Source organism: Prionailurus viverrinus, chromosome B4 (genome assembly GCF_022837055.1).
Source record: "Prionailurus viverrinus isolate Anna chromosome B4, UM_Priviv_1.0, whole genome shotgun sequence".
Lineage (NCBI taxonomy): Eukaryota > Metazoa > Chordata > Mammalia > Carnivora > Felidae > Prionailurus > Prionailurus viverrinus.
In genome coordinates this window covers 61735012-61759632 of record NC_062567.1, presented here as the reverse complement: position 1 = coordinate 61759632, position 24621 = coordinate 61735012, and the positions used below count along the sequence as shown (strand labels likewise).

General features: G+C 42.0%; 1 protein-coding gene across 6 annotated transcripts in view; it reads right to left on the bottom strand.

Annotated features, from left to right (window-relative positions):
• The window catches only part of FGD4 (FYVE, RhoGEF and PH domain containing 4), a 241470-nt gene extending 219519 nt beyond the window's left edge, over positions 1-21951 (bottom strand). For 5 of the 6 annotated variants that reach the window (XR_007153924.1, XM_047866422.1, XM_047866420.1 and 2 more), the window contains exon 1: positions 21363-21802. Coding sequence is in view for 5 of the 6 variants with exons in the window: in XM_047866422.1 (XP_047722378.1) it covers positions 21363-21528 (166 nt within the window). In the remaining variant the exon portion in view is untranslated. The other variant, XM_047866421.1, reaches the window with a different exon arrangement.
• Positions 21952-24621: the final 2670 nt, after the last annotated feature.

Sequence of the window (24621 nt, the reverse complement as noted above, 5' to 3'; positions counted from 1 at the left end):
TTGTATAAGATTACTTCCCATACTGCAAATGGAAAAGACAGTCTCATTTAATACAACACAAGAGTTCATACGGTGTGTCACCTTAAGTCAGAAATCTAATGCTTAACGGTAAAGACAATAAACCTTAACTCCCGGAAAGTGAAAGCATAACTTTAGTAACCTTTGAGTCATCCAACCACACCTCAGGAAACTACTTAATGAGAAATATAAAGGTGATTCTAAAATATGAAAGTCTAGGAGCGCCTGGGTGGCTCAGTCAGTTGGGTGACCGACTTCAGCTCAGGTCATGATCTTACAGTTTGTGGGTTTGGTCCCCAAGTCGGGCTCTGTGCTGACAGCTTGGAGCCTGGAGCCTCCTTCAGACTCTGTGTCTCCCTCTCTCTCTGCCCCTCCCCTGCTCACATTCTCTCTCTCTCTCAAAAATAAATAAACATTAAAATTTTTTTTAAAATCATTAATACAGGGGCGCCTAGGTGGCTCAGTCAGTTGGGCATCTGACTTCGGCTCAGGTCATTATCTTGTGGTTCGTGAATTCAAGCCCCGTGTCGGGCTCTGTGCTGACAGCTCAGTCTGGAGCCTGTTTCAGATTCTGTGTCTCCCTCTCTCTGACCCTCCCCTGTTCATGCTCTGTCTCTCTCTGTCTCAAAAATAAATAAACGTTAAAAAAAAATAATAATTAAAAAAAAATTTTTTTTTTAATATGAAAGTCTAGTGAAGGAAGAACAAAATTTAAGGGGTCAAAGCTTTCAATTCTTCCAGTACTGAGCCAATATCCTTTTTACTTAAAAGTAAAACGTGTGGTGGTTTTACTTTCAGCCAGTGACTCCGCAGACGAAAAGTGGGTGACTACTCATAAGACAGCAGCAGCTCCACCACACAGAAGAGCCTTTAAGAATCAAAAATCTGGTCGGGCTATGAGACCTGTCTGAAAGTTGATTTTCCTTATTTTTAAATTTTCATATTCTCTTTTAACCTATACTGTATGATTCATTTTAAGAGGCTGGGGCTGTGGGGGCTCACACATATTATGGGGAGGACTTGACTTTATCCTTCTCTTCCTGGAGACATCTCCACAGCAGGAGGCTGGTGGCACACTGAAATAACTGCTACTCCCAATAATCAGCCTGTGCTTTTGTCCTCTGGGCAATGCGCCCCCCTCGCTGACGCACCTCTAAATCCTCCCCAGGCTCCAGGGCCCAGATCAACGCCGCTTCGTCTCTGCACTACCCCTCCTTGTCCCGCTGCTGGACTTCCGCACGTCCATGGGCTCCAGGCTTGACCACTTTCCAGCCTGTGTGACAGGTACTGCTGTTCTGTGTCTCCAGCGAGGCCAGAATCGTGCCCACACCACCTGGGCAGGAGAGCGCACACGGCCAACTAGAGCTTGTTGGTTTGGCCCACGAAACAAAGTAACATTTTGTAATTAGTTGCAACCACTGAGAAATTTTTTTACGTAATATTCCAGCTTCTGAGCTTCTGTAGAAAAATTAGAGGTTCCACTGGCAGGAGGTCCTTACAGAAGCTTCTTTTTTTTTTTTAATCCATGTTTAGCAAAGAAATTTTACACTCTTGGAAAGAATATGTATCTTATTCACAGCTCACAGTATAGCCTGACTCCCAGTCTAACTTATTCCTCATTTTCAGTGAAGCTTATGTTAGTTATGTAAATTCAGTCCCAAAATAATTAATGCATAAAGACCTACTGATGAAATGCAATAAATATGTTTTCTGCCATTTTCAGCACCCACAGAAACAAAACATTTTATTCAATAATCCTACCATGAATTAGCTGCTTCCTTCAGTCCTTACCCATATAAAAAGCCATTGTACTAGGTAAGCCCCAATTTGCAACCTAATGGTTCCTAAGCAATGGTCAAAGGGTAAGAATTATGTAAGTCAAAGTTCATTTCCTAAATACCTATTTTATACCACAGAAGTAGCAAAAGAAATTGAAAAAAAACCCTTGATACAAGCTTTTACAAATATTAACCACATAAAAAACTTACCTTTAAAGAGCCATATGAAGAAGACTGTGTATTCTTTTAAAGGATTTTTCCCTTGTAAGGACTAGACAGAGCACACTGAAGACTTCACTAGGTGCCAGCTTTTTCTAATAAATCTCATTATGCCAAGTGCAGTTTCTCCTGTTCCTTTAAGAACCTCTGAACCACCTTCAACCTCATTTGCCTCACTCTCTTTCATGGCCAATTCATGAACACACCCCAAAGTCTCCAACCGGGAAGTGTTAAAGAAAGCACATATTTGCATAGGAACTTATTTATCAGTGACCCTTGCTTTTCTATCTCCATTTACTATGCTTCTGTGAAAGATTTTCTAATAAGCCAACCATGTCTATATACATTATCAATCACCATCTCAAATGTTAGGCAATTGGAAGAAAGCACTTAAATCATTACAAATTTGGGACAGGGTGTCTTCTTAAAGGTAGCCAAAACTTTCTGAACTCTGAAGAAATGCTACCCATTTTTTGTTTGATCTTTGTCCTAGTTCTTACTTGGCCATAATTAAGCCCTTTTGAAGAGAGAAAATTCCTCTGTCAAAAATCATTGCCTAAGTCAGAGCTCTATGGAATTATATTGAAACATTCCAAAGTTTTTCCACTGTTTTTTCCACCTAGAAGTCAGTTTATCCACTTTAAATGGATAAAGTGTATGATATTTTAGTTATATCTCAATAAAGTTGGTTTTTAAAAAGAGTAAACCTGGGGCACCTGGGTGACTCAATCAGTTGAGCATCAAACTCTTGATTTTGGCTTCAGGTCACAATCTCACGGTTTGTGAGTTTGAGCCCCACCCACATCAGGCTCCCTACTAACAGCTCAGGGCCTGCTTGGGATTCTCTCTCTCTCTCTCTCTCTCTCTCTCTCTCTGTCTCTCCCTCTCCCTCTCCCTCTCTCTGCCCCCCTCCCACCCACACCTGGGTGGCTCACTCAGTTAAGCATCTAACTTTGGCTCAGGTTATGATCTCACAGTCCATGAGCTTAGCCCTGTGTGGGGCACTTAGCTGACAGCTCAGAACCCAGAGCCTGCTTCAGATTCTATGACTCCCTCTCTCTCTGCACCCCCCCCTCTCAAAAATAAACATTAAAAAATAAATTTAAAAATTTTAATAAAAAGTAAATAAGCTTGGGGCGCCTGGGTGGCGCAGTCGGTTAAGCGTCCGACTTCAGCCAGGTCACGATCTTGCGGTCCGTGAGTTCGAGCCCCGCGTCGGGCTCTGGGCTGATGGCTCAGAGCCTGGAGCCTGTTTCCGATTCTGTGTCTCCCTCTCTCTCTGCCCCTCCCCCGTTCATGGTCTGTCTCTCTCTGTCCCCAAAATAAATAAACGTTAAAAAAAATTAAAAAAAAAAAAAGTAAATAAGCTTAAAAAACGAAAGTCAACCTGTTAATTTTCTAATAATAAACAAAAACACAACCCCACAATTTATTACTTTAATTTGGTTTTAGGCCTTTTCAAATATGGTTCCTTTTTCAAAACTGTCATCACAATCAAATGCAGAGACTGAACTTCAGGACTATGGTTCATTTTCATTCTGGCATTTTCAGGACTGCCAGTACTACAGCTCTCCTGAAACAGATTTTTCTGACCTCACATTCTGTTTCTCACAAGCCCTTTTCTTAGCCATAAGGCAAGACATTGAGGAATGTGACGCTTTGCAAACAAGAGTGGTGCTCTGAAGATACAACTTCAGATACTGGCTGGGGACAGGGATGAGCTAAGCCACTGGGACCAAATCATAGGGCTGACAGTTCAGTGATCTTTAAGTAGGAGGGACAGAGGAATTTATCCATAAAACCAGAGCGTTACTGGCTTGTAAGCTGTTGTCACCAGAAGGAATTCTGTAAGAACTGATCCAGAGATTTATGAAGATGGCAGTGGGCAGAAACAATGGTTTGAGACATGTTTGGGTGATTTATACATTTATTTCACCATAAAGCAACAGTTACAGTGCATGTCATCTCCTCCCTATCCTTGCAAGTACCTACCAAAAAAAAAAAAAAAAAAAAGAGAGAGAGAGAAAATCTACCCAAGCATCCACCTAGACGAACGAGCTACCAACCAAACCCAGGAAGCCACGTGCACATGCCTGCAAAAGAAAGGAGTAAGAGCCACTTTGTGCTAGCTCATGAGCAGACATGAGCTCTCATGCAGGCCAGGGAACACTCTAGTTCTCCTCTTCCATCTGGTCCAAAGTACTTTAGTTCTTTTGTTTAATTAAGATAAAAGGTAATTTTCTACTGTTTTATACCTCTAAATCCCACAGAAGAGGAATGTAATTTCTAGCAGCCTATTAACTGAATAATACTGTGGTTGATTGCAGGCTTTACACACGGACTAGCTTAGATGTGCGTCCCGGTTCTATCATTCATTAGCTAGGAAACTTTGAGGAAGCCAATCACCTTTCCAAGACCATAGTTTCCTCATCGATAAAACAAGTGAAATAGTGCACATCTCGGAAAATTGGAGGGAGGATTAAGTACAATTGTGTATATAAAGCTCTTTGCTCAACACCTGGCATGTGGCAGGCATTCAAACCCTACAAATACAACGTCCACTCCACAGCAACATGTCTTAAAACCCTCTCTGATCTCCCATGTGCTTCTTACACTCTGTGCTTGTCCCTGGGCCTATTTTGAACTCTCCCCAAAGCATTCCTTATAGCCCTAGACTTCTCGGTTCTTCTGCCCATTCCCTTGTCCAGCTCATGCTCCTGTAAAACTAACATGAAAATGACAGAACTCTTGAAGGAGGAAGGAAGAAGAAGAAGAAACGAGAAAACAGAGACTTCGGCACCCTTTCTTGCTGGCAGAGAGCAAAGGCTTGCAACATTCATCTCCCTAGTAGACTCTGGCACTCTGCCCCACTTTGTGCACACAGATCAGCATATCCACAGAGACTGGCTTTAAGAGCACCATCTGTTCCAGGGGACCAGCTACAAATCAGGCAAGTTGCAAGTACCCTCCTCTTCAACCAGCATTGGCATTCTACTAGGAGTTATATGCCCCACCAAACAGTCCAGAAACTTCAATAATGAGATGCTAAAACAATGCTGTATACTTCCTTCTATGAGTCATAGAAGTCTTTTTCAGTACTTTAAAGTCACAATAGGGGCGATATAAAACAAGTAGGAAACAAATCCAAACATAGGCAGTTCTTTCCTTGTTCAACAACAAAAAGTGAGCACAGAAGGTACCCAAAACCACCATGAAAAGACGGTAATTGGACATTTTTGTGTAGATAAAACATAAGCAGTGCATTTGGTTTTAAGTTTATACCTGATTTTTTTTAATGTTTATTTATTTTTGGGGGCAACTGGGTGGCTCAGTTGGTTAAGCGTCCAACTTCGGCTCAGGTCATGATCTCGCGGTTCTTGGTTCAAGCCCTGCGTTGGGCTCTGTGCTGACAGCTCGGAGCCTGGCTCCTGCTTCAGATTCTGTGTCTCCCTCTCTCTCTCTGCCCCTCCCCTGCCCACACTCTGTCTCTCTCTCTCTCTCTGTCTCTCTCTCTGTCTGTCTCTCTCTCAAAAATAAATAAATATTAAAAATTTTTAAATAAATAAATAAATGTTTATTTATTTTTGAGAAAGAGCATGAGTGGGACAGGGGCAGAGAGAGAGGGAGACACAGAATCTGAAGCAGGCACCAGACTCTGAGGTGTCAGCACAGAGTCCCATGTGGGGCTCGAACTCACGAGCAGTGAGATCACGACCTGAGCCAAAGTCAGACCCTTAACCAACTGAGATACCCAGGCACACCAGTTTATACCTAATTTAAATACACTTGCACTAAAGCAGTGGTTCTCAGGCTGGGGCAATTTTAGCTCTTCATGGAAAATTTGGCAATGTCTGAGCTACTTTCATCCGGTGAGTAGAGGCTAGGATGCTGGTAAATGTCCTACAATGCACAGGACAGCCCCCACAACAAAGAATTATGAGCCCCACAGTGTCAATGGTGCAGACTGGGGAATTCTGCATTAACCAAATACTTTATGGATGGTGCTCTTAAACATAATTGAAGGGCACCTAGATGGCTTAGTCCGTTAAGTGTCCGACTTTGGTTCAGGTCATGATCTCACTGCTCATGAGTTTGAGACCCGCATCAGGCTCTGGGCCGACAGCTCAGAGCCTAGAGCCTGCTTCGGATTCTGTTTCCCTCTCTCTCTGCCCTTCCCCTGCTCATTCTCTCTCTTTCAAAAATAAACAAACATTAAAAAAATTCATTTAGGGGCACCTGGGTGGCTCAGTCGATTAAGCATCCAACTTCAGCTCAGGTCATGATCTCACGTTTCGTTAGTTTGAGCCCTGCATCAGGCTCTGTGCTGACCACTCAGAGCCTGCAGCCTGCTTCAGATTCAGTGTCTCCCTCTCTCTCTCTGTCCCTCCCCTGCTCACGTGCTCTCTCAAAAATAAATAAACATATAAAAAACATTTAAAAAATAATTTTAAAAAACCATCATAATTGGGGTTTACAAATTAAACCCTGTTTACCAACCACTAGCACTTGTAGAAAATTTTCACACCCTTTATCTACAGTTTGCTTTGATTTCATAAAGACCCAAGAGGTAGGCCAATGGAAACCAAAGGGAAAGGGGGTGGAAAAAAAGAGTCTGATTGTGACTTAACAGCCAGACTGCTATTTCTATGATGTCACACTATAATCCTAGTCTGGTACATGAAGGTAAAATTGAAAACAATCACAGTCAAAATTTTTAGGAAATTATACACGATTGCTTTTTACAGTGTTGAACATTATTTAACTTTTTTGATGACAAAGACATAGTTGTGAATATCCATTACTGAAACATTGGACGGTATTGCAAATTTTTTCTATTCTTTATGTCAGATTGTCAGACAATTTCTGCTGTATTGTTTAGAAGCACACTCCTGTGGTCACTCCCCTTCTTGCCTCTAATTTGTGGCTTTTCATCTGCAATGAACAGTGGGGAAAAGTAAAATCAAGCTTAACGTATTTGTTGATGAAGGCTAACATGAAAAAATTTCAGAGCTTTTAACATTACTTTAAGAGCTATAGATACTTTTTTCTTTTTCAACTTGGGGTAATGTCCTAACAGTTACTGCTGTTAAACAAGACTGATCTAGGAAGGTACAGTGTGGTCAGTACGACATATTTCCGAGCCATGTCAATAATGCAAAGGAGAACGTACTATCTCCTAAGAAGAAAAGAACTGAGCATTTCCTGCATATTCCTACCCTCAACACTGACGTGCAACATTATGAAAAATAAGTTTCATGGTGACAACATATCAGTAGTATAGAGGATGATAGAGGGAAATATGTGAAATAATGTGCAATAGGAAGATCAGGGGGTCTACAAAAGGTATTTCCTTTCTGTTGAAAATGAAAAGACACTGGTCAAATATAAAACACCCCAAAAAGTAACAAGGAATTCATAGAACATCTGAAAAAACTTTGTAAGCATACCTTTGTAAACATAAAAACACATTAAAATCTTTGTAAGATTTTAGGAGCTAATAAAAAACATTTGCTAATTTGAAATCTGCTTGTTCTACTTAATTCTGTGGGTATCTGTGTAGAAGTTTTGATACATTAGCTTCAGCAGACATCTTCAAAAGACCTGGGTCCAATTCTAATTACCAATTAAAATGCACAATCATACATATATTACATATACCATATATACACGGTCTGTATACAATTTGTAGCAGCATTTATTGAGTACTGAATATGTAAATGTACCAAACCTGACATGCATTACTTCATTTAATCCTTTACAATGTTATGATCATTTTCATTATCCTGATTATAAAGAAAGCCTTCAGGAGGTAAGGCAACTTGCCCGAAGCTGTGCAGTGGCAGAGGCAGGATTTGAACCCAGGCCTGTGTGATTACTGAGCCAGATCTCTTAACCAATTTTACCCCACTTTCAAGAAATGAAGCTACTTCTCTCAGAACAAAAAATTTCTACCACTCATCATTGTACTGAATTTTTCTTTAATCTTGTCCACTACTCCATGACTTATACAGAGTGAACAAAATTTGATCAAAACACCAAATGATGCCTCATCACATTGTATAGATTTTTGCATTAGAATAAATCTGAACCCTAGTTCACAAATTAATCACATTCTAAATGTCAATATCTACAAAAATTTAACGCAGTTCCCATTTCCCTAGCATAAAGCACTGAGAAGGCAATTAATTACACCTATAAAGAAACCAGCGAGTGGCCCCAGATACACAAAAATCCTAATTGACATGAAGGAAGTGACCTTCCTATACACACTATAATTAAAGCTTTCTTCTTTGAAAAGGTCAGACTATTATAAAGGAGCAAAGAAATGAATTTAGCCTATGAATTTAAAATTATTTTCCTGTGCATCAAATTTATGGGGAATAGAACAAAACTATTTTAAATATTCCAGCTGTAAGGAGTTTTGTATTCAAGCTATTAAGTGCTCACCTGTACCTCATTTTGTAGGTACAGGACAACCAACTTTTCTGTGGCTAAGATCTACTGCAAGCTAACACAAAGCTAATTACTATGGTTTGAGGTCTTCCTCCATCATACAAATGTAGATGGAAAGTTTTAGAATGTACTATCAAATAAAAGAGCTGGAAAGGAAAAAATCTTTCAGAGGCCTGTGAGAAACCTTAGAAAACCAAGGGAAAAGGCTCAACTTGTTATGTAGTTCAGGTTAAACATACTATCAGATAGCTAATCCCTTTGCTTTGCCAAAGGACTTTTTCCCTTACACCCCACCCCCAGAGTGATTTTCACAGATAGAACTTTGTCTCAAGGAAACAACTCAGAGATGTAACTTCAATAGTTATAATTGAAGTATACTTTGTATATCAAACAAATATACTTTTAAAAGTTCTAGTTGTGCACCTTTAAACTGAATCACCTCTCATCTGCACCAAGAAAACTTATTTAAAGGAACTCTATTTGGGAAAAATAAAGACAAGGAGTAAAGAAAAAAATGAAGGTAAGGTAGGGTAAAGTTTGTTTACTAACTAGATTTTTAAATATTGGGCTGGCATAAAACATGCACTTTGAAATCTTGAGTGCTATATTTGTACCCCCGCCCTCACCCAATTTCACAAAAACCCAGTGAGCCAGGAGCTCTTCTAGGTGCTGGAGAAATAGCAGGGAACAAGACCACTAGAGTCACTGCTCTCATTATGCTAACATAAAATTATCTTTGTGTTAAAGTCATTCAACTAATTAGGAAAAGCGATGAAGAAGCTTCTCTAACTACATAGTCTCAACTTGATGAACTGAGGCCTCATGCCAACTCGTCTCTACTTTATTCTTAAATCAGTTTGATCCCACACTCTGCCTCCACCTGTTCTGGTCAAAACTGCAGCCAACAGTGTCTTAGTTGCCGTAGCGGGGGCGCTCTGGTCAAAGGGCCCGGCCTGGCACCCTACCTCACAGGTCTGACCAATGCTCACTCCCACTACCCACCCGAACACACAACCACCACCTACATCCCTGTTTCACAAGCCCTCAGGCCTAAGCTGGGCAGTTGCCACAATGTGGACCCTGACGATACCCTGTCTTTGTGAAAAAAGAACACAACCGACAAAACCAGTTGACCTCATGGAGGTTAGTTCATGTACTGGGGGCGGGGGAGGGGACGAACAGCAGAAAGGAGGAGTAGAAAACAGTTAAATAGTGCCAAGTGTTACAAAGAAAAATAAAACCCGGAAAAGAGTGGGAGAGCAGGGTTTCCAACGTTAAATAAGATGGTCAGGGAAAGGCCTCAGGGTGAAGGTGAATTTAAGTAAACATGGAAAACAGATGAACTCAATACTTTTTAAACATTAAAAATGTTTTGGGGAGGCTGGTTGGCTCAGTCTGTTAAGTGTCCAACTTCGGCTCAGGTCATGATCTCGCAGTTCGTGGGTCTGAGAAGCTCCGTGCTGACAGCTCAGAGCCTGAAGTCTGCTTCGGATTCTATGTCTACCTTTCTCTCTGCCCCTCCCCCGCTCACACTCTCTCAAAAAGAAACAGACATAAAAAAATAAAAATAATGTTTCAAGTGACTGAAAGTTCCTATCCAAGACTTTCAGGTCTACAATAAGAAGTTGTGTCACATAACACATGAGCAAAGAAAAAATATTCGAAGAAAAAAATAACAGGAAGGGATTTTCTCCATCTATAATTGGGGAGTAGTATTTTCAGATAAAGGCAAATAAGCAGATATAAACTGTTAAGCTTTTCCAAAAGTCCATAATGAAGCCTATTTTCTGAATGAGCCACTATAACATTTGCAGGAACTAACTGTAAGGAACTGGCTTTGAGACCTTTTCCAGATGAAAAAGTATGAATAGTGGAACCCAGGAATCTATGCCAGAAATGGACAATTAACAAAAGATCTGCAGGAGTGAAATATTCTGAAATAAGGGCTTTTAGTGTGTCAGTGATACATGTAATTGCCAATACAATTTTCCTCAGGTTTACAGAAATGGGTTACCATCAAGACCATGAGGAAGAAAAGTACCCCACGCACTCCTGCCGGCTCTGGGAAGCTCTCATGACATTATAGGATGCCCCCTGGAAGTGGGGATTACACAAATATCTTTTACTTTTCTATTTCTTTTTTCTATCTCCCCAGTGCCCACAATGTGGTTAAAGCAAATCTCCCAGGTTAACAAAAACTTGCAAGTTGGTCCTTTAGTTCCAAAACTTGGAAACGAGCATCAGTTCTCAATTGAAAATGAGCCTCTACTGGGCACCACACTGACTTTGGAACAATGATGGCCATCATTGGCAGTTTCCTCCTTGCTTCTCCGCGAATCCTTCTCTTCCCTTCTTTTCACTGTTTTCACAACCACTGGCCTGAGCTTACCACTTTCTATAAAAGGACTAAAAAGGGGCTCTAATTAGCACCCTCGTCAGTTTCCTATTTCTTCCACAGTGGGCATCTGAGTGTGACTACCCACACCCTGTGCTTTAAGGTGTTAAGAGGGCTGGGAGGAGGGAGCTTACAGAATTCTCCTTGAAAATTTAAAGTGCCTTGCTGACACATACCAATAGGATCATGATATTGATCTATTAACATTATATACACACATATACATGTGTATAATAGACATATTCTATTACATAGCCATACATTATAGTTCTATTTTTTTTTTAATTAGGTAAGAGAAATGCAGTTTTTCCTGTTTGGATAACATCTATAAATAGCAGGATTCTTGAAAATTAATACTATTCATATAACTTCAAAGTTCGGTACATAAGTATCACCCTGCTAAAGATAGGATATAATCTAGTCAAAATTTCCTAGAAAGAAAGCAGCAGAGGACTTGAATTAGGTAAGTATTCCTGGGAAGTCTGGGTGCACAGCAAAGACCAGGTAGCTATTTCTTGTAACCATCTGCAGAATCTTTTCTAAGAATGTTTCTCTTTCTCCATGAACATGTTTGTTTGTTTTTTCCTCCCTTCCTTACTAGCTACAGTGGGTCAGAGCATTGCTTTTGTTTTGAATACTATGGATAGAATAGAGAAAAATACCAGGGAAAAGTGCTTCCTCTGTTACTCAAGAGCAACAATTAGTAACTTTATTTATGTTCTGGGATGTTAAAAACTGGCAATAAGAAATTAATGGGAGATAGAAAAGCCCAGGTGTTGAGAGCATGGATTTAAATCCTGGCTCCCCCAGCCATATGAACTTCTAACAAATGATTTAATCTGTCTGGGCTTCTGGTTCCACTTCTGTACAGTGAGGACTTGTGGTAACTGAGTTTATGCACATAAAGCACTTAGGACAGTGTCTGACCAACAAAGTAAGTGCTCAATAAATGATAGCTATTACGACTCTTATTATAATAATTATAATTAAGGGGGCTGAAGAAGTAGCCAGAGATACAGAGGAGATAACCACACAACATATGTTTTGGGTTTAGAGAAGAGGGAGAAGGCAGTAGTTAGTCAATGTTCTCAGTTATATAATCCAGGAATACATTTCATCATCTTCACTATTATTCAGAGGGAGTAAATACTGCAGTTACATTTTACAATTCAAGCCAATCTATATTTTAACATCTTACAATTTTTTAAATGCCACCAACGGAAAGCATCCCAATTTCAGAGATGTTAAAATGTGAAAAAGTGTGCATTTTAGATTTGGTGAAATACATTGAGATCTGGAAAACAATACAGACAGATTTCAGGTATCAGATGTTCCACAGTCTCACCTTTTGCTATGAGAACTGGAAACTAAAATTTTGCTTCTGATCATACCTAATATCTATCACTCAGATTGTTTTATTTTTTACTTTTATTACTTTTTTAATGTTTATTTTTGACAGAGAGAGAAAGACAAGGCATGAGCGGGGGAGGGGCAGAGAGAGAGGGAGACACAGAATTTGAAGCAGGCTCCAGGCTCTGAGCTGTCAGCACAGAGCCCAATGCAGGGCTCGAACTCACAGACCGCGAGACAATGACCTGAGCCAAAGTCAGATGCCCAACCAACTGAGCCACCCAGACGCCCCTCAGATTGTTTTTTAAAGCAAGCCCATTAGATCTGGGCAGAAAGACAACTTAAAAAAACTTTTTTTAAGGTTTTAATTTTTGGGTGGGGGGTGGGGGAGGGGAGAGAGAGAGAGAGAGAGAGAGAGAAGGCACAGAGTGAGAGGGAGACAGAGAATCCCAAGCAGGCTCCATGCTCAGCGTGAGCCCAACATAGGCCTCAATCTCACAACTGAGCGGCCGAAATCAAGAGTCAGTCACTCAACCAACTGAGCCACCCAGGTGCCCCTAATTTTTTTTTTTTTAAGTAGGCTCCACACCCAAAGTGGGGCTTGCACTCATGATCCAAAGATCAAGAGTTGCGCGCTCTTCCAGCTGAGTCAGCCAGGTGCCCCAAAAGACAACTTTTATTAGGAGTTTTGATCTCAAAAGCTAAGTCCTAAGAGTGAGAAACAACAGAAAAAGAAAAAAAAGGCCATAAAAGGAGGATAGCAAGAATGGGAGAGACAAAGCTAGAAGAGAACAAAACTTTGGACAAAAAAGCATTGTGTCTTTCCATAGAGGAGCAACCCAGGTCCTCCTAATTCCAAAGGTCTCTTAGTCCAGACATACCACAGCATCAGAAAGAATGCCGGGACTAATCACAATTGTTAAACAAAAAGGGCACCTAGTCAATGGATTCTCAACAAGGCCGAAGTATACCACTCCCAAGCTTCCCCTAACACACCGCTGCACAAAACTACCACATGCTGCTGATAGGTGCATACAAATGATATAGACACAGAAGGAAAGCAAAGAACCACTGACAGGAGAACAGTCTCTGAGCTAGGAGCACAGGCCAGAAAGACACCCCATCTCTACAGCACAGCCACTAAGTCACCTGGCCTATCTTTGAGCATCCTCATTAATAAGGAGCTCACCATCATTAAAGGAACTCAATTCCATTCTCTGACAGCACTGCCAGAAAATTTTTCTGTTGGACCAAGATGTGCCAAGGTAGTTTGGGATTCTTCCGTTTACTTCACATTTACTGTGCCTTTACATGGACTTCGAAGGGCTCCTGAGGAGTGATGGCAATGGATGACTCCAGTTAGGGACTGGTGGGGCAGGTACAACAGACAAACATGAAGAACTGGAGTTGGCTGGCAAGAGTTAATGAGGATTTTTTTTCTAGGAACATAGAAGACAAATAGTCAGGGAAAGCTACGGGTGGACTGGCCTCACATCCTGACCAGGAGGTCCATGGATCATGCAAGATGACCAATGGCCACTTGAGTCACCAGAGGATCAGTGTGAAGAGGAGAAGGCCAGACTTCAATTAGGAAATAGAGGTAGAGGGTGGTGGTTCTGTGATGCACTCCAGGCTTTAGGGAAGTTTGACATGAAAGTGGGGCTCAGGATGGCACAAGAGGGAAGACGGAGGAGAGAGGCCCTTTCGGCAGGGACTCGGGAGAAGAGGGCTAAGCAGGAAAGAGCTCAGCATGTTTGAGCTTGCATTCAATAGGTACAACTGTAAGCAACCAATCACAATCTCGTGAGATAGCACCAGATTAGAGGGACACATACAATAGAAGAGAAGGCCAGACTATGAGGATAGCACTTGTGTTAATCCCAACAAAACTACTGAAAGTTATTCCCTCAACACTTCCCGAACACTGCTCTAAGCCCTTAAGAATATTAACTTTTATTCTTCCAACAACTCTATGATGTAGGTAATATTAACGTTCCCGTTTTATATATAAGGGAGCAGAGTCAAAAAGAGCTCCAAATCCACCACTTAATTACTAGAGGAGGATTCAAACTCAGTCCGTCCAACTCCAAAGCCGATACTATCAGCCCTTATCATGGATTCTTTTCACCTAGATTTCTAGGCCCTGCCACAATGCCTCATCCATAGTGAACACTGATATACTTGTTAAAAGACTGAAGGATCCCTAGCTTTACTGGGATTCTAGGAGGCAAGCTTTGTAATGAAGGATACAGAGAACTGAAAAGAGAATGGAGATACATAGATGGAGTTAATTGGTGTAGGGCTCTGAATGGACTTGGGAGTGAAATCATTTTTCCAACCTGGTATGGATTTCCTTCCTCTGAACTACAACCACTCTAATCACTGCTTTTACATATAACACTAACTTATACCCAGGTGTTTATTTTACATCCTACTGCTCCTTCTAGGATTGAAATGACCAAAGGTCAGGGCATTCGTCTCATTCACCTTTGGACTCCCAATATCATTTATCAACATGGCATACCACCAAATGATACCATTAAATAGCATAAATTAGGGGAAAAAAGGTATAGATCACTCAACTTTCTGCAGGTAAAATGAAGATCACTTTGTTTAAAAGTTTTTCAGGGTGCCTGGGAAGCAGCCAACTCTTAGTTTTGGCCCAGGTCACGATTTCACCGTTAGTGGGGCTTGATCTCCCACAGTGCACATTGGGCTCTGCGCTGATAGCACAGAGCCTGCTCGGGATCCTCTCTCTCCCTCTCTCTCTGCCATTCCCTAGCTCGCTAAATAAATAAATAAATAAACAAATAAATAAATAAATATATAAATAAATACATAAATAAAATAAAATAAAATAAAATAAAATAAAATAAAATAAATGTTTTACTCTTTCTATCAAGGGTTTTAGTTGGCTATAATTTGATAACCTCACACAAATTATATTGCACTGTACTTGAAAATGTAAGCATAACTCACCTGTATTCTTCAGTCAGGGCATCTTATTTGGTTCTACCTACTGACTTTTCACTTCCTAAATATGCTCACTAGCATACATTTTAAAAAATACAAATAACCTCTTCGCAAAGTCATTGCACTTTTTAGGGTTACTCTTAACATGGAGCCTAACACAAAATCTTGCTAGAGGCCCCAGAGAACAACCCAACCTTGCAGAGCAGATGGGGTACTGGTGTGCAGCAAGACTGCACTGTGGCTCAAGCATTCCCCAGAATGGTGGCAGCTCCCTAGTTTTTGCAGATGCTGCAGCTGAAGTTGATGGCTTAATTTCAGTGCGCTGGTACGCGTGAGGGGCATAGCAGCTGGGGTTGGCTTCTCCACTGTATTCTTGCATAAGGGAGGCAATACAAAATTGATCATGGGCACCCAGAATACTTGTTGGTGATGTCCACATTGCCAACTACACTCCAGGGACAGAGAACTAATTCTAGACAATGCTCTGCAAACAATGCTAAATTTACTCATGAAAACAAACACACAATTCCTGAACTGTGATCAATGCATGACTAGTTCAAATAAGAACGAATGTATGAATTTTAAAAGGTCCAACTCCCCACTGAGAGGTTACTGGTAAAGATTTAACCAACAGTCACTAAGGTGACCATTTTAAAATATTCCATTATAGACATCAATAACAGGCAGTTGGCGAGCCACAGAATGCTTCTGACAATGTGAAGATTATGATCAAGGTCCAGATTTAAGAAAATTAATCCGGTGGGGTGGGGGGGCCTGGGTGGCTCAGTCGGTTAAGTCTCCGACTTCTGCTCAGGTCATGATCTCACAGCTCGAGCTCAGAAACAAGAACAAAGTAGGAAATACCTATAACAGATATAAAAAATGCAATGAAGAATCAGCCAGAAATGGGCAAAAGGTTTGCCAAAAAGTACAGAGGGCCTGGATGTTGTGCTAGTTGAAGGGCCATCTAGATTGTTCTTTGCTTTGCACCTGCTAATTTTGGTTACCTGTGCTGAGGACCAAAGGCAGGGTTCACCAATGTTTAGGAATTCACAGTAAAGCTGGTTGCACATTAGAATCATCTGGGGCACTTGTTAAAAATACAGCTTCTCTAACCCTACCCCTGGAGATTTTGACTCATTATACCCAGGATATGGATGGGAATTTTTCTTTAATTTTTTTTAACGTTTATTTATTATTGAAAGACAGAGAGAGACAGAGCATGAGCAGAGGAGGGGCAGAGAGAGAGGGAGACACAGAATCTGAAGCAGGCTCTAGGCTCTGAGCCGTCAGCACAGAGCCCCACCCAGGGCTCGGAACTCACAAACGGCGAGATCATGACCTGAGCCAAAGTCTGACGCTCAACCAACTGAGCCACCCGGGCACCCCTGGGAATTTTTAATTAGCACTCCAAGTAATTCTGATGCAGCCAGTAGGAGGACCTTTGGAAACCAAGTAGATCATCAAAATCACCTGATGTACTTTCCTTTTATAATTTTACTTATTTTGAGAGAGAGAGAGAGAGAGAGAGAGTGCACACATGAGCGCACTCAAGTAGGGGAGGGGAACAGAGAGAGGGAGAGAGAACAACAAGGAGGCTCCATGCCAACAGCATGAAGCCTGACTTGGGGCTCAATCCCACGAACTGTGAGATCATGACCTGAGCAGAGATCAAGAGTCGGACACTTAACCGACTAAGCCACCCAGGCGCCCTGTTCTGATGTACTTTTTTTTTTTTTTAAGAGTGTTAGTGGGGGAGGGCAGAGAGAGAGAGGGACAGAGGATCCTTACTGACAGCAGAGAGCCCACTACAGGGCTTGAACCCACAAACAGAATCATGAGATCATGACCTGAGCCAAATCTGGATGCTTAACCAACTGAGCCACCCAGGCATCCCCCAATGTACTATTTAAAAAGTATAGGTTTCCGGGCTCCTGTCCAAATCTAGTGAATCTCACATTATACTCACAAAATTAAATGCATCATGTTTGACTCCTTTTTCAAACAACTTTTCAGCACATGCATGTAGAAAAGAATTTCAGTACAACTGGGACTATATCAGGTATGCATCCAGGGTCCTGGAAGCCCAGAGGTAGTGGCTTTGGGCAGACCCCTAATCCCTTCCCCAAAAGTCCCACATCCTCTTCTGTCACCAGTGGGATCCATGAACCCAAGTGTCTGTCAGCAGAAGAAAAATGCAAGCAAATAAGTAAATGTGGAGTAAGTCTCTGAAGGTCCTCAGCTTCACAAGTTGGCATGGCTGTTCATTAAGAGACAAAGGACCACTCTAACTGCCCTTGGAAGGAAATCCAAACTAAAAAACACTTCCTGTTTCCTGTCCCTCTGAAGGACTTTCCTATTTCAAAGTCCCTCTTTAAGCAGCTTCAAGAAACATTAACGATATTGCTGCACACCACTATTTTATTATAAATCTTTAAATTATTTGTTCAGATCATTGTTTTAAGTGTAAAATACATTATTAACGTCACAAAGAATATTAGCGCTAACATATGTAACACATTGGTGTCACCTTGCACTTTGCCTCTCAAAGCTCTGGGAAACCTTCAAGAACTAGTGTTACAAGTGTATGAGCACTGAGACCAGAGAGACTCCGTTCAAATCCTGCCCCTGAAGATTAGGCTGGTTGTAGCACGTTACAGTTGCGACCTTCTGAAACTTGAGCTTTCTTCTTGTCTAAAATGATAATAGAACCTGTCTTACAGGTTGTTATAGAAATGGAAGCAAAACCACATGTAATCCTGGTTCAGAGACAGCATTCAATAAACAGTAAATGTTCATCACTCTTACCCAAATCTCCATCCCTCCTCCCACAACAAAGGTGAAATCAGCCCTCCAAAAGTGCTCGGGGGTATTGGAGGTAAGTGTTGAAAATCTGAGTACTCCAGCTGTGACGAGAACTGGAAAAAGAAACTCCACTTACAGAAAGGTAGCACATCATACAATGTGAAAAGTCCTTCACCACAAAGCACCTGGATGATGAATATATTACAACAGATATGCTTCTAAATGTATTTTTATTGCTAAGATCATAAGAAAATAAAGGAGTTTCCCTAGGACAACAGAAAAAAAAATTTTGTGTGTGTAAAACATCCCTTTAATTATGTGTTTTTTCCATAGTAGAATTATGTGCTTAATTTTATGTGTATAGGACCATTGCCTTTGACTCCAGGCACATTTGAATTTGAATCCTAGCAAACCAAGTACCAATTCTAAGATTTCAAGCAAGTAAGTAAAGCTCTCTGTGCTTCAATTTCTTCAGTGGTAAAATGGGCTTACCGCTACCTACCTACTAAGATTGTTACAAAATAAATTCATACGTGTGTGTTTGTGTGTGTATCACATAGCACAGTACTTAGTATAGAAAATGCAGTCACTAAATAGTTGCTATTATGAATATTACAGGGGGAGGGTATCCATTCATTCAACAAGTATTTATTGTGTCCTAGTGCCAGACTCTTTCAGACACAGATAGATAAAAAAAATTCCTTGTTACAATACTATCTGGAATGTTTGTTTTCTGCCATTTACTTATATAATCTTATAAAGTACTGTTCTCTGCATTTTTCAAATGAAGAAACTGAGAAATTAAGGGACTTGGTCCAATTCACACAGCGAGTAATAAAAGAAGAATTAAAACTTGGGTGCTATGAGTCCCAAACCCTGTATCTTAATCATCTTAACTCTCTGCTTCACCTAGATCAGGAAATGCACATTCCAGGTATATACAGAAGATGCAGTTGGTAGACTTTGCTTTCATTTATTTTTTTGGCACCAAATCAGCAAACTCTAAAAATAGCCGGTCTCACAATCATAGATATAACACAATATCACTACACCGAATTTTCTGTTAAGTTCTTAACCTCGCAGTTTTTGTTCCTTCTTTAAAAGGGAAAGTAATTTTTCAATTATGAGTCACATCCACTGTGTATGCAATGGGTTTAAATGTTGTGGTTTCATATATAAATACGTTTCTAGGTGCTGCAAAGAAATGGACACTTCTTGCAAATTAAACCTGGTTTATTTTTTTATTTGGAGAGGATCCTACTTATGTAATGATCATTGGATGAGACTGAATAGGGAGGCAGATTTGATTCAAGAAAGGAAGCACTTTTGCATAGGGTGTGGCCGCTCAATAGGTTAAGACTACTTGTCTAAATATCAGATCATTCTCAGATATATTGAGAATATATATATTATGGTAAAGAGAAAGAATCTTATCGAGGAAGATTTCAACTCTGAAAATAACAGCAGCAAAAACTTTGAGTTCTTATAAACCATTTTAAAACAATGTAACTGACCTACAAAAGTTACTGCTACATTCTACATATCATTTATTATTGCTTTTTTAAGATTTTATTTTTAAGTAATCTCTACACTCAACATGGCACTCAAAATGATAACCCTGAGATCAAGAGTTGCATGCTCCACTAACTGACCCAGCCAGGAAACCCTACCTATCATTTTAAAAAGAAAAAGAAAAGGCTATTTCTTCTATAAGCGCAACTGCTTTGTAGGAAAGATTTATAGACTGCCACAGCTCCATTCACTCCTACTTCTAAGGAAGTCTCTTCATCTTTTGCTCACCTACTCAAGTCATGCGATTTTAAGTAAAACGATGATGTAAAGAACTTGGATCCTATCAGCCTCAGACTGAAAACAGATGATGACTAAGAAATTTGGTAGCTCAACTTAAAAATTAATTCATAAATAACTTCAAAACAAAGCAAACATATTTTCATTAAAAAAAGGAAACCACTCAGGGCGACTGGGTGGCTCAAGTCAGCCACCACCCGACTTCAGCTTAGGTCATGATCTCCTTTTGGTGGATTTGAGACCTGTGACTGACTCCAGGCAGAGCCTGCTTGGGATTCTCTCTCTTTCCCTCTCTCTCTGCCCCTCCCTGCCTCCTGCTTTCTCTCTCTCTCAAGTACATAAAGGGGGGGGGGGGGGGGGGGGCTCGGGGGGCACACACTCTTCCATTCATTTTAGAGCGAATCACACCTAAATCTAGAAGAGATGATTTCACCACTGTCCTCATTTTGCAGATGAGGAAACTGAGACATAAACAACTATAATTCAGTTACTTGTTTACCTATTTTCTCACATCACTGTTTCTACCCTTACCTACTATAGCTGTAAATTTCGAATTCACCATCCATCATGTGTTTCTAGCCTAGGACTACTGCTTCAGGACAAGGACTAGACAGAGAAATTTTAAAACTCCAATACTTATCCCATTTAAACCCTCATAACAGCTTTGCCTAATCAAAACGTGTGAAAGTGAATAAGAGCATTTGTATTTCTGCCGCTTAAACGACGGTTCTGCCTGATAACTGGTCTACACAGAAGACATTTCTGGTATTGTAGGATAGGAGCACAAAAAAGGGGGGTAGGGGAAAAAACGTTTTACAGATCAAGGGAAAAAATCCCTAGTTTCCACATAGGTTCAAGCTCCCCTCAGATCAAAGGAATGCCGTTAAAGGGAGAAGGAAAATATGTGGGCTTGAATAGATCGTCTTTAGGATTCCTGCCAACACTAAGATTAAATGAGAATTCAGAACTCAAAATCCTGCATTACTGATAGCTGAATTTATCTACACAAAGAGAGCAATAAGAGTTCCATTTCTCGATGTTAGGAACATGTTTCCTTATGAGAGAGACTTTCACAATTAGAGTGGAGGTCAAGCGTATTTTTCAACAGCCAAAACCAGAGCACTCAGGATAGCCGGTCCGAGGTTACCCAACAGCTGGGCTACCGGACTAAGAAGAACATCAGCCTCCCCCATGTGTCGTAGGAGTCCTTCACTAGGTCTGCCGTAGCAGGAATTTAGCTAAGAAACTTAAACTTCAGGGTCTCGAAAATGGGCCTTATTACTTCCTAAGTTTTTTTTTTCTTTTTTAAGCTATATCTATACTTCCGGAATTCCCTGATAAGTGACCTCCAGGGCATACTCAGCCCTCTGTGAGTTCCTGCCCAAGGTCCTTTGGGGGAAGGGACGAAACCGGTCACGGTGGAAGGCCAGGCTCCGGCGTCTGGGAGGCTGCCCCCAGCTGGCTCCCTTAGCAGCCAGCAGACCCGCACACCTGCAGGGCGCCCGGCGCCTCCTCCACCGGCGGCCACGCCCCCGCCCAACCCTGCCCCTCGAGACACTCACCTGCGCCGTCTGCGGGCGCCTGGCTCCTGAAGGCGGCCGGCTCGGCCCGTCCCAGGTGTGGCGAGGGCCTGCTCCAGGGCCGTGGGGTCCCGGGCGGCAGGTAGGACGGACTGGACTTCCGCCGGATAGCCACCCGCCTGAAGTTGTAGCCGCCCTCGCCGCTCATCGCGCCGGGTTCGCTCGCAGCTCCGCGCTCTCCCTCGCCCTCGTCCGTCCGCAAGTGTGCGCTCGACCCGCTCCTTCGGGGGGACCGGACCTCGGAGGGGGGGGGGGGCAGTGTCGCCTGCGTGCCACACCCGGCGCGACTCGAGAGGGGCGACCCCGGGCTGCTCGGCGCCCCTCGCGAGTGCGCCGCCGCGCCTTCCTTCCCGGGCCGCGCAGGGCCGCGCGGAGAGTTTGGCTCGAGCTCCTGCCGCAGCCGCAACGCCTCGGTCGCTGCGGCTCCCGCACTCACCTGACGCGGCCACTGCAGCGGCCAGCCGTGCTGTGTCCACCCTCCTCGCTGGAGCCAATCGCCCGCAGGTCCCGGGGGCGGAGCGCCGGGAGCGCAGAGTACAGACAGTCAGCGCCGCCGCGGCCGCCTCCTCCCGGGGAAGCAGCCAAGGACTCGCAGTGCCGATTGGAGCGCCCTGGGCGCGGTTCCTGAGCCGGTTTCCTCGGGACGGCCCCGCCCCGCCCCGCCCGGCGCGCTACGGGCCAGCCCATTGGCCGAGAGGAATGGCGCGGCACACACCTGGGGTGCTCAAGGGGTCAGCCGTGCTCGCCTGCCGGCCGCGCACTGGTCTCGAGGAGAAAGAGAAGAAAATTAACAGCTACTCTGAACGCTGCCCAAGGGCTCGCCATTCTTACACACCTACATGCCTGGGGTCACACGTGCGCCTCAGGCCGCTCTCCCGAGCCCTTGATTATAATCTTATTTATGGTCGTAGAGCTACCTGGTGACTTAAGTATCTCAGATCAGGAAACCGAAGCGGAACCCACACTGGGTCACATAGCACTGCTAGAATCCCTACTCGAGTTTCTGCATCAATGTCTTGTCTTTATCTCACCGAATCAAATTGTCTTACCAGAGGCATCAGACCAGAGACGACGAAGGCATGTGTGGAAGGAAAAGGAAAAGGTGGAACTAACAATCCACAGGTTTCCAGAAAAGCATCAGACCCTCCATCACCTTGAACACTTTTAGGACTTTATTAGTAACACACTGTAGGGTCCATTTAATTTGTTGTTTTGTTTCACATCAGCTAAATAGCAAATTGGAGAAAATACACGTTAAATTGGTTTGCTCACGTGCATTTAAAAATTCTCTACTCTCTCTAATAATGAAAAGGCTGTGTTCCAAAATCACAGACATAAGAGAGGAAAAAACAGCATTCCAAGAACCCCAACTCAAGCTGAAGAAGTTCCCCAACCATGGTTTCCACCTTGGAAGCCACTCCACATTTATTCAAATGGTCCTTCACCTGCTTAACATCTCCTCCAGCTCCCTGGAGTGGAACTCATAACCCAGTTCTCAAGGAAACTTTAAAGAGGGCAGTTCAACTATCTCAATCTCCTTGACTGCTACTTCAATAAACATCCCCCCTGAGAAGAAAATACCCCCTAATTTTTAAGTTTTCACACCTTGTTGAAAGGAGGTTTTGCTCCCCTTGGATTTATTATCCGTATCACTACATTGCACCTAATTATATAAACTGGTGTGCCTGGGTAGCTCAGTTGGTTAAGCGTCTGACTTTGGCTCAGGTCATGATCTCACTGCTTGTGAGTTCGAGCCCCACATCGGACTCTGTGCTGACACCTCAGAGTCTGGTGCCTGCTTCAGATTCTGTGTCTCCCTCTCTCTCTGCCCCTGTCCCACTCATGCTCTGTCTCAAAAATAAATAAACATTTATTTATTTATTTTAAAAGTTTATATACTATGCCATATGGTACTGGAAATAATTTAAATAGTAGTTTCAAATATAAATTAATACTGAAATAGATTTTACTCCATATATGCGAGTTAACCATAATTGAAATACAAAGTTTAACATAATGTATTTGCTTCCGTAAAAAGGTAGTATTGCAATCAGTACTACTGTACTAGCAACCTAGCTCAGAGTAACCTTTTTTTTTAAGTGAGAACATGCTGGCAATCTTCTTTTTTAGAGAACTGGTTACTGATGAACTCCCCTCCCCAACATACACACACACACACACACACACACACACAGAGAGAGAGAGAGAGAGAGAGAGAGAGAGAGATGCTTTCTCTGTCAAAAGAGGACTACAGTAAACACATCTGTTTGGGGCAAAAAGGTATCTTACTACAAGTATTTGGGGCAACAGTTTTATGCTCCCTTATTTGGATATTTTGAGTAGTGTGTACATATTTCTATTTCTTTCTTGGTTCAAAGTTGTTCACATTTGCCTAATGATATAATATCAGTTCACATCAGTGGATGTCTGTATTTTCAGATGGGATGTTTTATAACATACATATCAACTGACATTACCTCTATCAGTGTTACTGCTGCTTACTATTTTCTGATAAAAACCATTTTTAAGGAACTTCACATTTGATGGCTATGATTTGCAACATGGAACGAGTGGGTCATTTGATCTCAAGTTATCTTAGGTAAGAGTAGAACAAAATATTGAATATTATCTAATACATATAGTCTTTGTGTACTGTGTTTTTGATCTATATAGCTAATAGGAGATTTGCCACTAATTAGCACATATTGAATGAGAACTGCACTGGATACCGACACACAGAGATAAGCACAGTTCACAGGTGCTTATACACCCCATCTCCGTGGCTGAGACAGTGCGGGATGCTAACCCACTCCTGTATCATTTTCCTTGGGCACACAAGGGGACTGATTTAAACCTTCCCTTGCAGTTAGGTAGAGCCATGTAACCACATTCTTCAAAATTTTGTGGACAGGAGTGGTATGTGTCACCTCCAGGCCTGGCTTCTGCACCCTCACCATGAGGATCTCTAGTCCTCTAATTGCCAGCTGGAATGCAGAAGGGCCGGAGGAGAAGCTGGAGCCCCACACCATGGTGGAGCTCCTGGAGAGGAGCTGGCAGCCCAGAATCACCTCTTTCCCAGGAATTAACGTGTAAGGTCAGACTAGAAAAATGCATAGCAAGACTATAGACTAGTTCATGTTCCTTAAATTTTATCTATAATTATATTTCGCATTGTAGCAAAAGTTTTATGTATATTGATATATCTTTTAATTCTGATTTAAATATTTTAAACAAACATGCA